We start from the raw sequence: 17,873 nt of genomic DNA on the forward strand, positions 1-17,873 counted from the left end.
AGGAATAAAAGAGAAAAGAAGAGAGGCGAGGAGAAAAACAAAATGAAGAGAAGAAATTAAAAGGGAAGATAAAAGAAGAAAAGGAATAGAAAATATGAAAAGAGAAGTGAATGAATAGGAAGAGAAAAAGAGCAAATAATAAAAAAGTGGACAGAAGAGAATAAATGGGATGAAAAGAGAAAAGAGGAGAATGATTAGGAAAAGAAGTCGATAAAGTGGAAAGAGTAAAGAAGAGAAGTAATAATGAGAACAGAAGAGAAAATTAAAGGAACGCAGAACGGAGATAAAAGGTTAGAGATAAGAAAACAAAATAAAAGGGAATGGAAGATCAGAGGGAAGAAAATAAAAGACAAGAAGAGACAAAGAAAGGTAAGATTGAAGAATATGGGATCAACTTACGAAGATCATATTGAACTCCATCTTTCGAAGTAGACAACAACATACGTATATCAAATTACCAAAAGCTCACTTACCCCAATCGTTTCTCGCCTTAGTGTTTTCTGCCTACGCCTCCTGAGTGTGTAGCAGATTCCGAAAGCTGTGATGAGAATCACTATAGCACCTCCCAGGAGGAGGGGCATTATTAAGCTGTCCCTGTTGTAGCCCTGAAAACAAGAAAGAGAAGACGTTACAACATATTCCTGCATGTGGTGGAATAATGTGATACATAGTGCGCATGCATGAGTCGTGACCGTCGACGCAAGTACGCTTGCGCAAGTACGCACGTACGCTTGCGCCAACTGGACGAGTCCAGTGACAGAAGAGGGGTGACGGATCCAAGTGGAACTCAGATTGGGAAGCGGGTTGTCTGAAACCTGTAATTGTTCCACCTGGAAAGGGTTTATTAAGAATTTGTAATGCATATAGGCAAAATACTGCTTTAAAAACCCACACAGCAGGTTCGTGAATGTTTCTACCTATTCCCCCTTTTCGCGTGTGGACTCGCCCACTCCAGTTAGGCGAAACGGTTTACCTCGTAGAAGGGCACTACGGCTTCTGAACTTTAGCGGGAGTACTCACTGTGCGAATTAAGCGTTTGCTTTAGGGGGAAATTCTAGCCTGCTTTGATATTTCACATCAGGCTCTTTCCTTTGAAATCCTTGCGTTGAATTCAATATGGCGGTCAACAATATGCCGGACCTGCACTTGACACACACAGCTAGAGATCTCCCTGTGCCTAACCTATTTCTTTCATGATCAGGATAACTCCTTTACATTTTGTAGGGGATGTTAAGGGACTTTTGACTCGTCACAGTTCATGTAATGAGGCTTTTATTAGTCACATAGCTATACATATTATTTTGTATCTTCTGATCCCATTGCAGTCCCAGAATGATTTTTTGATATGTTTTAGAGTATGGAATGAGGGACCAAATATATTTTTTTCACGATTTTTGGTGATGACATGTTTAGAGATATTCAAGGTCAAAGGTCAAGGTCACGTGACAAAATTATATTTTTATCCAAAGGTAGGCTTGTTATATATCACTGGAAAGCTTGTTTAATTCCCTGTACAATAACCTTTATTTGAGCTTTCTAGGTGAAATAGGAGCGGAGTTACAGCACATTTAGTGCAGCTAAGCGGGCTCAAAAAGGTCAATTTGTGCAAACTTTGACCCTGAATAATTTAACAATCACAAAACAAACGAAACTAAAAATTTTCATAGTTACTAAGTTCCATGCATACTTTCAACTCCCAAAATTTCATGAAAATCGGAGATGGTCAGGTTGGAAATTGCACATATCTGTGTTGATTTGGCATGGAATGACTCACATATATTTACATTCTGAGGTAACTCAAACTCATGCACAAAAATAGCTATCGAAATAGTAATCCGAAAACTTGACCGGGTATCTATTCCCAAGTTCAAACTTAAGTGGAAAACAGCCTGTTGTCGTCTCGGCTCCGTGAGCTGTTCATTTAGGAAACGGTGTCCTTTTTTTAATCTACACAGCAGCATGCTTTTTCGGCGGGGGAGAGAGTAATAAAACATTTCTAGCAGGGATAAAAATAATCTTCTTTTGCCGGGGATAAAACGTTTTGTGTATGGGGGGTCCCCTGTATCTCCCCGTTAATTCGCATATTGGGTGTATTCATTTATTTTTGCATTATCGGTGCTTTAACACTTATTTCTCCAGTGGCATGACTTGACAGTTTATTCAATCAAAACTATTGCAAAAATCAACGAACGCCCTGTGAATAACTGAAAACAAAGCACGTGTCTAACGCCTAAAATGCACATACTTATAAACTGAAGCTAGATGGAGTCACTCAGCACAAGTAAACACTGACAGATGAGTATGTGCGTAAGGGGAGGGGGGCATGGTTTATACCGAGGAGTTCGCGTATCTCTGGGTGAGAATCGTTATTTTATTTCACCTAATTATGATTAGCTTAGAGAGGTGACGCAGCTAACTAAATAGTCAAAGCATAAATGCAAACAAGCCACATCGGGTATGTAAGTCATATCTTTTCATTCTTTGTACAGTGAACGGCAATAAAAATGGGACACGTAGATCCTGAAATACTAGCTTTTCTGCAAGGCGTTATGTGTGTTGCCTAACTTTACGGCGGTAGCAGAAGTTGGCATTGAAATATGTTATTAAAATACTTTTATCGCCGTTGAGTTAGGCAACACACTTTGCAGAAAAGCTAGTATTTCAGGATCTACGTATCCCACTTTTATTGCCGCTGACTGTACATCAAGATGAATAATGTTATATAATAAGTTATTTAAGTTAGTACGAGCGGCGTTCAAGTCAAACCGGGACATTTGTGTTTTTTCAACAAAAGAACGAATTTCAAGCAGTGGAAACTGCATTTATTTTTCGACATACTCACCTGCTACATTTACACACTAATCCCAGCGTTTAACTAATGCCTGGAAAGCTTTATCAAAGAAAGTTTTGTCAGTACGCCTGAACAGGAATGGCTGCTATGGGCTGGGAATCACAACCACCGGGATTGTCACTGACGGACGTACGGCCATCTTTGAATCGTTTACACCATTCAAATGTTTTACTGCGGCTTAGATTCGCAGTTGAAGTCTCCTCTATATCTCCGCAGATTTTACGCCTTCGTTTACAAGAAACATCATCACCACACACTGTTCTATGCATGCAGTAACATTGTTGTCTATCATCTTCATTAACCGTCTCTGGACTGGGCCACGACATGTGCGCCACCATCAGTAATAGAACACACTAGCCACTTACTCCTACGTCTAGTACCGCCACGCCAGCACACAATGTTGTACCTGTAAAATTAAAAGTCCTGCTTTGATTTGAACGCCACTCGTATATCAAGAAAGAACTTTCTCCAAAAGTGATACTAAACAGAAAATCAGGTGTGTTGAAAATGTATATGTGCAAGTGTGATTCGAACATTCCGTTGGATGCCGTACTGTTTCCGGAAAACTAAGAAATATATCCTGTCTCACATGCTCGTTGGATTCCATTGTAAATCAACAATGTTGTATTTGGTTTCCTATTAACTTGTTTTCGATAGATGGCAGGCGTGTATATGTGTATGTGTTCGAAAATCCGTCATTTCGAGCCACTCCGTTAGAATACACACCAACGTTTCGAGGTGTTCTGTGTGTGTATGATCATTTTCCGATCAAAATATAGCTTGAAATTCTATACCTTAAAGCGCTACGCTGGAAATTTATAAAACATAATACCCTGTTTGAAATTCGTTCGGCTTCGCATAATTAGGTAACTGAATTTATAGAATTGGTCCCGTAATTAAATTTCAACTCAATCCATCCCGAACGTGACGCTTGCATTGTAGCCTCTCTGAAATTAGTAAAGCACAATTAGTCGCATACACCAGCGTTCTCTGAAGTTCCGAATGGTCCTTAAATGAAATTGCATCTGCCGCAGGCAATTAAACTTTACTGGAGAGCATGAGGGAGGAATTATGCGTCCAGAGACATTGTCTGATTCATTAACTTTCCTCTAATGAAGAGCACAAAGGGGGAGGAGTGGGCAACGTTAAAATTAGGCTAAAATAAGTTTGATATGAATTTTGTGTGAGCTAGGATCATGGCTGACACAATGTGGTCTGTTTTAAGGGTATTATATTGCCTAAACTTTTACTTTCTCGTTGAGTGCAGGGTGTACCAAAAGTCAGGAGTAAAACTGCGATATACTTAGAGGTGTTCACCATCCGGAGGGCGACCCTCGTGAGGGTATACCTCACCTCACTCTTGCACCAGTGGTGAGGGTGAAGGCGCTGAAGGCAAGGGCGGGTCGTGAGGAAGAACACCTTTGCGACATGTACAGGTTGGTTATAATATCACAATTTTTAATATAGTGGTGAAGATTTGGGGAGGGGGGGTGAGGCAGTTGCTCCCCCCTTTTTGCCCCCGAACTATGACCGCTTATGCTAAGCCATGTCTACCAAGAGAAAGTAAACTACATTATAGGAATTGTAGCTTTCCTGACGACGTGATTCGAACAAGTGTTATCGGGTTACCAGCCAGGTTAAGCCTATGTTGGCTTCCGACGTTTAAAGCGCATACATTACTCTCATCTTCAGAGAATATAAAAATGGAGACCAGTGTAGGGTTAACCTTTACTCGGTCAATGGGTCACATGTGACCCATAGAAAATATAGGCGTAGTCGGCCGATGGGTCACTGGTGACCCATCGTGCTGATTAAAAAGTTCATGTGCTTTTAGCACCTTCATACTTGTATGTGAGGTTGTAAACGCTGACAGACGTTGAGATAAAACTTTGAAATGTCATGTGGAAGAAAACCCACCCACCCAGGACTCCCCCCCCTCCCCGACTCCAAAGTTATATATGGAAGCTGGCGCGAATTTTAAATTTGTACACTTATTTGACAAAAAAATGTTATAACTTGTAGACTATTTCACCAATCTATTTCGGGTAACTCTTCTTTTTCCGCTAGAACATCAGGGCATGCAGCCGTGCAGGAATCAAAACGCCAAAGCCAATAAAAGTGGTTGGGTGGCCCGCGGCCCCCAACTTTCAATGAAAAAATCATAAAAACGGGGAGTTTGCCCCTCTTTCCCCGCTATTTTTGGAAGGGGAGGCAAACTTTAGCCTTATTTTGAAAGAATGGTCCTTTCTCAACCAAATGAAAGTCATTTCATGTTCCTGAGTGCTTAGAATATGTGAAAAAACTACCCATTTTTATTATTTTTTATTGAAAGTTTGGGACCGCGGCCCACCCAACCCCTCTTATTGGCTTTGGCGTTTTGATTCCTGCACGGTTGCATGCCCTGATGTTCTAGCTGCAAAACAAAAGTTACCCGTAGTAGATTGCTCAAATAGTCTCCGAGATATAACGTTTTTCTGGAGAAAAAAAAGTGTAAAATTTAAAAATCGCGCGCAAAGGCGACGGCCAGAGAGAGGTTACTTTCGAAAACCAAATTAGGTATGACAATTATGGTACGGAACTGCCAATGTCCCGCAGTTTTGGCACCCAATCACCGCTACTGGTGGTAGACATGGTATTAGTCTCCAGTTCGCTTCGTCATGTGTACTTTTCATTGCATGCATGTCCAGGAATAAGGCAAGTTTATTAGTAGTTAATGGAACAGTCAAACATGAAAGTTCTTTGCAATTTTGCAAATGAAATATAAATGAGGGATGTAGTGCTAATGGACGATTGGAATGGGAAAGCTCTCTCTCTCTCTGCGCAATGTTGCCGCAACCAGTGAGCAGAATTTCGCTTTCCCAGATACAAAACTTCCCTTCTCATATAATTTTTTTCTTCTTGGCAAATAATTGAAATATCGATAATAAAAGTTACTAGTATTTCCATTAATCCATTAGAAACGTCAATTTACAATTGATTGATTGATTTGATTTTTTTACTTCGCTTTTCTGCCATTTTTGGCTAACGTGGCTAAAAAGTGCAGAAAGAAATAAAATTTACAAACATGAAGTGTACTCGTAGTTAGTATATTTTTCTCAAAGCATAAACTTCGCAATGGGTTAGAATTATATGTGCTACAACAATAATTTTTAAAGCTAGATCATGGAAATCCTAAAACAAATTAGGAATTTTAATGAAAGTATTTTTGAGGGAATGAATTTCCCTGCGAAAAAAGGACCTGATTTTAATATGTACGAGCCGAATATCCTTAGATTTCCCTGTAATTTAGATATTTTTCATATTATTTTCTAAAATGTTATCCAAATTTCCCTACGGCTAGGGAAATTTTATTTCATATGGCAACACTGAGTGCGTTTTGAGCTAGCCAGCTGTTTTGGAACTCTAAGGAAGACAAGCGCCATCTATAGTCTATTACGGTGGCGGTTTGAAAATGGAAAGCCACGTCTAAAAAAGTACCAACCACAAAAAAGTCCAGCATTCATTTGCACTTTATAATATCCCAATCTTCGGTAAGGCAAAAGTCCCCCCCCCCCCATTATTCCACTCGCACCTCATGGAAATGTTGCTCTGCGGGAAGGGAGGGGGGAGCCGAACGACCATTATTGCCTCTTTTTCATTCCCCCCCCAACAATGGGTTTCCCGACGATGTCACAGGGTTTGTAATCTCCGGTAACTGGGACTCCCAGGCTCGTTCACGTCCCACGCACTTTGCTGGTGGCGACGCCACGCGGCTCTTGGCGAATTTACGGCTCCGGGATTTCACGACCGACCGAGGACAGAATGTTCGCTCTCGCTCTGCTCTCATTGGCTATAATCCTGCTTTGGCGAATGTTCTGTTCGTTTCCGGGAAGCCATATGCAGTCGCAACTGTCAAAATGGATCCGTGGCTATTAATTCGGGTCGCGAACCCGATACGTTTCATTCTCAACTCATTTTGAGAATTCTATCTTCAAAATAACAAGTTACGCCAGCGTTTCATTAAAAAATCCCAACAACTGATGATGTTTTATAGTGACTAAAATAATATATTTTGCTTGTTAGAACCTATTGTAGGTTAATGCGCCTAAATCAAACCCCTTTTTAAGATCTTTATAGATTTTTGAAGGTTTAACATGTTTGAAACTGTCGATTTCCTTCCTACCAAGTCCATCATGTTCTTTCAAGGTCGGTATTGCTGCTACAACCATTTTTCGTCTTCTTCTTCTCCTAAGGGAACCAAACCCAACTAGCCTAAGCTAACCACCACAGATTATTCACTACCCCAAGAACCTACCAGCCAATGGGAATGCTTGAAACTGTTGTAGCAGCAATCACTATCTTTCCAAAGCTCCAAACAATGTAAAATGTCTGGCACCACTGTCCAAAGTACAAACTTCTGATCCGTGTGGTCTTGCTCACTTACGCATCTGTTCGGAGCTTTGTGGCAATCACGCCTTGGGAAGTAACGCATTCAAATTTGCACCAGTCCTATGTTTCTGTTGAAAGATCATTTTTAGCACGTGCGATGATCCTCACAGTCAAAAGGAGGAGTTTGGCTAAGGATAACATGAAAAAGATTGTTTGTGCACCAAATTATACCTACGTAATTCACTTTTCATATCAACAAGTAACTTTTGCTAAAAGCAGAAGTGTACCTGTAGATATTACAATAATTTGTGGATAATTTTGAAAGTGATGTATACAAATGAAAATTTGGTTAGGAAATTAATATTTCCTTGTTAAAGTTAAAGATACCCACTAAAATCATGTACGATCCTTTTCAAATTTTGTTTTTAACAATTGCATTTTTCAGCAATTTTGAACCATTTTAAGTTTATTGGAACCTACATCAGGATTTATCGAGGCTATTTTAAGATTTTTTAAACCTATTTTATGATTTTAGAGCCTAATTTAGGAACCTCAAAGCACAGTTTAAGAACCTAAAAATTCGACAAAAACTCTGTTCACTTCCCGCCACATCAGCTGTTGCTGCTGCACCAACGCCATCTGAGCCACTTTTGCCTAACCGCGACGTGATGAAATCGACGAAGGGTCACTCACAAAGAACATCCATGCCCAGGCAAGGATTCGAACCCGGATCTCTGTCTGTTGACGCAGATAAAAAAATCCTAGGCTCCTGTTGCGTAGAGCATTGAGACACAAATGGCCTTATCCGAAAAGAGAAGTGGCTAACACCGGTTCTAGGATATATTATTCAAATGCTGAAAGGAAGAAGATTACACTGGGCAGTGGGATATATTTCTGAACCGTACAGAGGGGTAGATATCCGATCTAAAAGATAATCGTAAGGGGGTGTCTGGTTGTAGGGGTGTGATAACATCGTTCTCGGAAGGGGGGGATTCTTCACCACCTCCTCGTGACAAATATGATTGACGTGGAACACTTCGTGTGTTAATCCTAACTTACCCGAGGGTCTATCAGGCTTACCACCTCTATTCTTTCAATTTTTCAACTGTGAAATTTTTATAAAACAATTTACATAAATTACATTGTTCCGTAAAGTGTTCCCAATATTTCTGTATTACTTTTGTTCATAAAAACATACATGTAATGTAAATAGGAAAATTTTTGAATGCGTGTCATTCGGGACACTCATACCAATGACAGTGCATAATTGGCTGGTAGTGATGGTAATTTTTGTAATTATTATAATTAATAAACAACTACACCTCTAAAAACAGAAAAGCATGAATGAAAAAAAAGGTTTTGGAGAGATTTAGTGAATGGTAAAATATGTGTGTGATACTCATGCAATAATTGGTTATTATTTTTATTAATGACAGTTATTATTGTAATTATTATAATTCATAAATAACTGCACATATATAATCAACAAAGGAAGCAGGGATTCAATAACAAAATGGTTTCTTGAATTTTAGTAATAATAAATAATGTTGGCCTGTGAGGGGCTCCCCCACATGGAAGCTCGGGTCGTTGTTGTTTTCTAAAAGTCAAATTTATGCACAGAAAGTTAATCGGGTTTGGACATACAGTTTAAAGTTGGTTCCGAACCACTGTGCATGTGCCTCCACCGGAAATCAAACCTGGAACCCTTTGATTACAAGGCAACGCTGTTATCAATACGCCATCGGGGAGACCTAGAAGCTAAGGTTAAGAAGGGGGACAGTGGCTCGTATGTGAGCAAAAAGGGATGCCTCAGTACGACATCTTATTATTTTGTTGGGGTGCGTTCAGAGGGTGGACGAACCATTTTCAGGTAAGCTTTGCCTGCTTTCGTGGTGATTCCCTTTCTTATCTGTTCCCAAAACCTCTCTCTCTTTCTTTCCACGTTTGCATATTTATTTTCCTTTCTTTCCACATTTCTATCTGTCTTACTCTCTATTTCTTTACACGTGTTCTTTCTTTCTCTTTCTGTATTCACACACTTCTAACTTCCATTCTCTTTCTTCCAAGTTTCTTTCTTTTTATCTCTGTTTCTTTCTACTAGTGTTTTTATTCCTGTGTTATCTTCTTCCCTCTCTCTTCTTCTATTGTTTCTCCATCTCTTTCTGTCTTTTTCTCCGATATTTCCTGTACTTCTGTCCATCTTTCCTTCTCCCTGTCTCTCTCTCTCTTTTTCCCTTCGTTTGTTTTCTCCCTCCAGTTCTCTATCACTTTTTCTATATATCTTCTTCTCTCAGTCTGTTTATCTCTTTATAAACCTGAGCGTTATTCTTGCTCCATTATAAATAATTCTTAAAATTTTTCGTGTAGTCTATTTGGATAGACAGCAGGGTGATCTTCTCCTCTATGGTCGAAGGGTCTTTTCACGGCCCCTCGCCACGGAATGCTCTGGATTCCAACCCCACATGGATTATCATTGTGTGCGTCTCTTCCGGTGACGGATTAACAACATATCCTCATGAATTGGGCATAAATTCATCTTTATTAACTGTCATCCTTTAGATTAATTTAATGTTTATCGTTAATTTAGCACGTGTGGTGAAAAGGGCGACGGTCTAATTTTAAACGTCAAGGTGGGGTCAATCCATTCATTAAGTGATGATTTGCTGTTAGTTGCAGACGATTTGATTGCCGCTTTCATCATCTCATAACTTTAGTGTAATCACCAGTTACCCTCGTCGTCCCAATTAGACTAAAAGAGCAAAGCATTCTACATAAAATAGAATAAGATACAAATATTAGTGAGTAACAGGAGGGGATTTATAAAATTTGGACCCTGGGCTATCCTTTGTTTTGAACCCAGCCGACATTATTATTATTATTATTATTATTAACAGTTTTGTTATCATGATACTTTACTTCCACTAATTTGCATAATATGCATGTTTTTCTTTTTCTTTTTCACTTTCCATTTGATAAGCGCCACTTGCACTACGCATTTCGCCACACAGCACTAATGTCGCACACGCACTGAAGGAAGGCACACGAACGGTATCCACACTAGCCGCGAATTGAGAAAAAATATGTTGATTTCAACCGTCAATATCCTTTGCTGTCTTCTATACATACGTATTTGCAATCCGGTTAAAATACAGTACTGAAAACAGGGTCATGATGTAAGAAGTTATTTAAACCCTAGAAACTCCTTCCTTCTATCTTCTTCCATGATATAATCAAGTAAAAGGACTTGACATGTTTTATTTTGCTATTATCACAATATTAATTAATTTTATTAGTCGATGGTCTCTATCACTTCTGCCCCTTCAGCGTCTCAATTTTGTGCGGCCACCTAAACTTGTGGCCCCTAGACTAAAGCCTAAGATAGCCTAGTGGCAACCCCCTCGCCGGTGAGTAATATGGAAAAGTTGCAATTTCAGCTCCATATATCCTCACGTGGTGGCCGCGGTGGCTCAGTCGGTAACGCGTCTGACTACCATGCTCAAGGTCCCGGGTTCGATCCCCGGTCGGTTCAAATCCGGGAACTTTTCTAACGGTGGAAGCGGCCCCGGCGCCTACCCAGCGTCGAATAACATGGGTACCTGGGGGAAACCCTGGGGGGTAAAGGCGGTCAGGGGCGTGATGCTGATCACATCACCCCCACTCACGACCGGATCAAGAAAGTGTGGGGCGTTACCCCCACACCCCCTATACGCCTTAATGGCGTGGTGCTATGCACAGGGGAACACTTTACCTTTTTTTTACCTTTACCTTTATATCCTAGGTTGGAAACATTGGAAGAATAAAAATTTGTCCTCGCGTGAATATAATAAGAATATATTCATTCACATAAAGAATCGTAGATTCGTAATCGTATTTTGGGGTGGCTGAAGGAAGTTAGGACGAACTGCATGACAATGAAAAGTGCATGTGGCTTGCAATATCCAGAATTGGAGCAAGCATGCGAGGCATCAGTTATCTGATGCGAACCTGGACTGTTTTACTGAGCTCCAGATTTGTGTGACGTTGTGGTCTGCAGAGCATGCAGAAACTATGGCTCCTGCAGCCAGGAATGCAACGAATGCTTTGTTTTCTGCAGGAATTCCCAACGGTCAAGTTTAGATATAGCACACAATAGCTTGGCAGGAGGAAATTTCCGTTGGCAGCTTGGAAGCGAGTCTCAGCGGATGACTGACAGTGTTGCCATGTGCATTTTAAAAATTTGCCAAGAAATTGAGCAGGCATGGTAAGGTCAACTGCACATGTGTATTTTATTATACGTATCTACCTACACGTGGGAATATTGAGGAAAACAACTATAAATTCTTGTTATAGCAGTTGACAGAAGTAACAAAGATAAATGCAAAAGTTATACTAGATTAACAATAAAAAATAGAAACAGTAACAAAGAAAACATATTATAAAACGAGAAACGTACGTCTCATAAATTTAAATTAGGAAATGTCATGATATACTTTGAAAATGTAATAAAATAAAATTAATAGTAGGGATTGTGAGACGAGACTTGTCATAGTTTCAGAACACTATACAAAGTGATGCGTTGGAAAGGACATAAAAGTATAATAATACATGTCTATGGTAATCAGTTTTACTTTTTCGTTTTTACATGTGTATAGAGGAATCGTTGGCGAGAACTGACATTGGTATGAGTGTTGAAGATGACCAGTAGAGGCGCTACTGTAGCACAAATTCCAAAATGGCTCCAAGTTCCCAACAACGGGGACAATGTGTCAAATGGCTTGGCTTCGTTTTAAGTGCACTTTATATACAGATAAGCTTGTAGAGACTGGACCTACAGTTTACAGTAGGATCCAAACCGTTATGTGCCTCCACCTGGTATCGAACGGCGGACTGCTTGATTACAAGGCAACGATGGGGAGGCTCCTGAAGAAATGTTGTCCTTTGAAATAATACCTTTTACAGGTTTCTTCAAGTAAAACCGAACAATACTTTTGTCGTTTTTATTAATATCAGAGATTAAAAAACTTCTTCATATAAAATCCACATTTCCAGATCGTCAAAGTAAATAACACTTCAAATTTCTGGACTCTCTCAGAAGAACAGTTGCGAGAATTACAGAAGAAGGTTCTAAGGGTACGTTTCTATGAAAAGCCGTTCTGTGGATATACACGCAGTTTGGTAAACACAGATGGAATTCAGAATACAAGTATCAAGTTTTTACGCAGATATTACGTCCGCTTTCTATCGTGCGTCTCCGTCAGTAGAGACCAGTATGCAATTGCGCATGCGCTGAAACTGGACGAGTCCAGTGGCAAAATTAGGGGTGTGGCTGCGGACACGGGAACCAGGTTCCGTCAAAATTGTCTCCTGCTAAAACAACATTGAAGTTTCAAACGTGGCCGGTAAAATGTGTTAAGGGGGATGTTACGAGTTGTACCAGTCATCGCAAAGACAACAAAATAAGCGATAGTAAACAAAACAACCGATTGCATTCAAGGGAAATACTGATTTGAAACCTCCAGCGTTGTTTCCTGCATGTTTCTACCTGCCTACCCTTACGCGTGTAGATTCGCCCTCTCGAACTAGTCTCGTCTTCTGCTGGCGGAGAGTATTAAGCCATAATAATTATAATAATAATGTTTATTATTATTAGATTATAGGATATTGTAATTAAGCGCCCCGATAATGCAGTGGTAGCGTCGTCGCCTTATTATCAAAGGGTCTTTGGTTCGATACCCGGTGGAGGCACATAGTGGTTCGGATTCCACTTAAAGTATAGGTCCAGTCCCGATTAGCCTTACTTAGGTGGACTTAAATCACCAACTCAATCCATCAATCAATATTGTAATTAATTGTGTCGTGCATTCGAGTAACTTTATTCACTTTAAGGGCTTAAATACGTACATATTGAGTTAGATTTTGGCGGTTCGCGACAAAGAACGATATTTAATGAAGATCCTTGATAAATGATACGTTAAGAATCGCGGCAGTATCGTATTATACTAGTGTTGCCAGGTGCAACGAAATTTTCGGTTGAAGGGAAAATAAATTCTAGTACAGAGCGTTTCAATAAAAAGATAACTAAACATGGTGTGTTTTGGATACTTTGAGTTACCTTTTTATTTAAACACCCTGTACCATTTTAGCACACCATGAATAAATGAATAAAGAAGTGAGAGCATGACTTTTGAATAAGAGGAAACACATTATTTCTGACTTTATTGTAAGAAAAACACGGCAAACACTGGTTGGAATTAAAAACACTTTAGGGTCTTTCCTAAAAACGTTTCTTGTGTTTGAGAAATGCTACGGGTGTATAACAAAGCAGAGGAATTAAAAGTTAAATAACTGCAGGTTAGAGACCCATGTGCATGTTCTCGGCCCTGAAACAAAAATTTCACAGCAGCAGCTGCACAAAATACCACCTTCACTGGGAAAAAAAGTGTGATTTATCACTCCTTCCACTTCTTGGAGTTATGCAAACCCGCAGTACTTGCATGCTCTGCGTTTGCATGCATTTACATATCTCTTGCGAGTGGATTTGAGAGCCGAACCGAGCTCCACCGCAGTATCTCATGAGGGCGGGTGGAATGAGGGGGGGATGTTTCTTATATGAATTGCTTACATAGTGCCATATAATCAACCCAACAAGTGATTCACGTCTATGCGTAAATAACGATAGTCGACATCTACGTTTAGGCAATGTAATCTATGTAAACAGCATGCCTACCAGCAGAGCATTAACAACGGGATTGTGGAAATGAAATACTGTTCGACCACGGACGTGGAGTGGACGAATCCAAACACAAGGGGAAGGGGGGAGGTAGAAAGATGTACGAAACTACGTCATGGGTTTCAGACATTGGCGTCGCCAGGAATTTTTTGTAGGGGGGATCAGGAAATTGCTAAAACTTGAATAGTAGAAATAATAATAATTATTATCATGATTATGACTATTAGAGCCGCGGTGGTGTAGTCTGTATAGCGTCTGACTGCCACGCGGGAGACCCGGGTTCGATGTCCCCGCATACAGCGGGGCTCACCCAGCCTTAAATCAATGGATACCTGGAGGCATCCCTGGGGAGTAAAGGTGGCTGGAGCGTGGTGCTGATCGCATCTCCTCCAAAAGGCCGAGATCCCCCATAGGGTAACTTCGGTGAATAACGCCAGGCGGGAAACAACGCCATTTCAAAGTTTCAACTCTGAAAGCATGGACGCATGTAAAGTTAAAGGGTGACTCACCGTTGTGCGATAAACAATGGTGTCTGGTAGCATTGCTGATAAGAACGGTTGCCATTGTCGAGCCTTCATTTAAGAGAAACAGTTTGAACAGTGTAGATGTTTGAGTTGCGTTTCGAGGAAAAAGGGTCCACATTTTCATCGCGCCGACAAAGATGAGTGTTTTTCTATTGAAGGATTAGATTTTAAATGTTAACAATGCTGTACGTACACATTACGTTTATTACGTAAGTGAATGATGTGTGTACGGTTTTCATGGTCGGTGTCGTAAGTTTAGAACAGTTGGTTAAACTGCAATCTGTTGTTTCGGGAAATAACGCCATCATCGTGTCGAGGAATAACGCCAGTCAATTTAAACTCAAATTTAAGGAAATGTTGATTTCGAAAATAGGTTTATCCTTGCCCAGTTACTTTCGAGGCGTACAGATATATATTCTCTGTTAATTTCCTCTTTCAGATGGCGAGGAAATGTAGAAATATACGGGCCAAATGGTCAGTAGATGACTTGAGGCAAGCTATGGCGCCCATCAAACAAGGGATGAAGATAGCATGTGCTGCACGTTTGTTCCAAATTCCTCGCAGAACTTTGAGGTACTGGGTATCGCGAAAAGACAAACAACCCATTCGCAAACTTGGTCGCGACTCTGTGTGACTCCTAGTACAGTTTAGTAAAGAAAATGTGAATGTTTTACTTGTAATTAAGATAATGTGAATGTTTTACTTGTAGCCTAATTAAAAACATGGCGTTATTCCCCGACAGGTCTGGAAATAATGCCATTTTGCATTAACACAGAATTTAGTATTTTATTGCTTTCATTATAACAGTGCAATCAATATTTTATTTTTACACAATAGAGGAACGTTCATTCTCCTATACATGTACGTTTCATGTTCCTAACAATATAAATGTATGAGTTCTAGAACGAAATGACCAATTGGTGGCGTTATTCACCGAAGTTACCCTATCCCCTAAATTGGCCTTCATGGCACGTTGCAAGGAGAACCTCACCTTTACCTTTATGACTATTAGTATATTCAGTAACAACTTATAAACTAATACAAATAAACTAATTTTATTTCAAATTTATTATTATACTCTTGGGAAGACTTCTACTTCTCGATACACTCGATGAGTTCCATCACAGCTGTTTTCCATTGTCTTTTTACATCTCGTACTACAGTGAGTGTACTGAAATACATAGTTAAACTATTCCATTACTAACTTTCGAAAATCTCTTTCAAAGAAAAATGTTTAAAAGTTATGAGGAAGTTTCAATGGGAAAGCTTTGCTGTGTGACATAAAAACTCTAATTTTTTGAATTTTGAAAACTGTGAAACCATTTATGAAAATAAACTACCCCCCTGTATTTTAAAGTCAATATTTTCCATCTCAAGCGGTTATTACTTTTGTTACTCTGTTTCAATACTAAGTACCCACAATCCCCGGCAAACATATTAATTAACGGTTAACTAAGTGTTAATTAATTAACTGTTCACACAGACAAGTTCGATATTGTAGCCCCGGCAGCATATTTACAAAATCCACGTGGACACCGCAACCGTAAGCATGGATTATGCTGACAGCCCAGCAGCGTAACTTGGGGGCTAACCTTGGGGAGCAGGACATGAACCCCAGCTCCAGGAGACTAAATCAATACCCGTAATTGTAAATTATAATAAGAATGAAAATTTTGAGGGGCGAGTGTCTCCTCTTGTCCCCCTGCAACAGTAGTGTTTCTTACACAACGAAACGCTTGATACAAGTAACGTGCCAATGGTGGGTGAGAAAATCGTTGCGTAGTTGGCCAAGGCTTAGGTGCGTTGATCTTTGATGTTTTTATAAAGCAGTTTGTCCGTTGTTGTCATGTTTGATTCTGTTAGTACATTTAGGTCTGATTCAGCTAGCAATTTTCTCATTTTATGAATTAGAATTAAAATCCTGAGACCCTTTTGTTTCACTGTTTAAATTCATTCATATAGCAGTCGACGTAGCTGATGGATCATTGTGTTGTGTAAGAAGATCGCTACTATTCGCTGTTGTCATAAGCCACAGTTAGAGATGCGATTATCACGTGGGATTTGTAAATATTTGACCTGTACATAGCATACAAGATTGTGTAGTATAGGGCACTTCCAAATATAATGGGCAAGTCCTTTCGTACAGTGATCTGGTACATGGTCGTTGCCAGAAATTTTTGTAGGGGAGGGGGTCAGTCAAGTCCTTGATAGAAATAATAATAATGTATTGTTATTATTATCATCATGGTTATGATTATTATCACAAAATAATAACTATTAGACTATTATCTAATAAAGAGAAATCAATGTTATTCCAAATTTATTATAATTGTTGTTATTATTATTATTTAATCATTAGGAGTATTCGATCTACAACATGAGTGAATATCCAGCGCACTAGGTTTTCATTGTTTTTCACACTTCATACAGTTCGTATATCGAAATTCATAGTTACTCTATGGAGGGGTGTAATGAGTGACACTTCCATGTAGTACACCCAAATGTCAACTTCACTTCCACGTAGTACACCCTGGACTACATTTTGCAGACTAACTAGGCTAGGGTGTCTGGACCTATGGCCAGTATAATCCTTCATGGGACTTATGTGTTTGTGATTGATTGATTGATTGATTTGCTTTCTCTTACTTCACTTTTCTGCCACTTTTGGCTAATTTGCGAAGATGGGGATGAGTGATGGTATGATGAAATTGATGAATGGACACTCACAATCATCCAAGCCCATGCCGGGATTCGAACCCGCAACCCCTGGCGTTATTTGTTTGTGATTCTCCCTTCATGCATCTCATCTTTTCACCATTCAACTTCATCTTACCGATTATCGAAAAATGATAGAAAAGGGAAATAAACAAAACTAAATCAATCAAACATATACCCTGTCCCAGATAACTGTGGAGCAGGGCTGCGCATAGCGGCAGAGGAGGAGAAGGGAAATCGAGTGGTGAAAGCGCAGTGTTGCCAACCGTATGGTCCAGACCTTAGTCCGTACGCTAAATGCACGGCTTATCAAAATTTGCACTTGCTGTTCTATCCCTAATATTTCCCTAAGAATTTCTTAAACCAAGCGTACGGACCTGGAGACAAAAATACGGCCCGTTTGCCGTGTGCGTACGGGATTGTCGCTTTCAAACGTTTGCAACGCTGACCGAGCGAAGCAGGGAAATCGGGTAACTCCCGTCGCCCATTACGCAATCCCGTTTCTCTCACTGTTCATTGGTGGAGCCGTCTCGCGTCACTACTTTCGCAGAGACTTGTTCTCGTTCGTCTGGTCTACAGTTAGCTGGTACAGGGTTTAGTTCAGTGATGTGCGTCTACGTCTAAACAACGATAGTCTACATTCTACACGTAGACTATTTTATACACGTAGATTACGTAATCTATATAAACAATGGCGAAAGTTGAT

At 39.9% G+C, this 17,873-nt stretch overlaps 1 protein-coding gene across 1 annotated transcript in view; it reads right to left on the reverse strand.

The window, feature by feature from the left end:
• LOC145980634 (uncharacterized) overlaps window positions 1-17,873 on the reverse strand; it is a 185,289-nt gene that overhangs the window by 38,965 nt on the left and 128,451 nt on the right. The window contains exon 2 of the mRNA XM_083113670.1: window positions 474-605. Coding sequence (XP_082969796.1) covers window positions 474-605 — 132 coding nt within the window. The remainder of the gene's footprint in view (window positions 1-473; window positions 606-17,873) is intronic.

This window comes from Lepisma saccharinum, chromosome 28 (assembly GCF_977018435.1).
Source record: "Lepisma saccharinum chromosome 28, izLepSacc3.1, whole genome shotgun sequence".
Lineage (NCBI taxonomy): Eukaryota > Metazoa > Arthropoda > Insecta > Zygentoma > Lepismatidae > Lepisma > Lepisma saccharinum.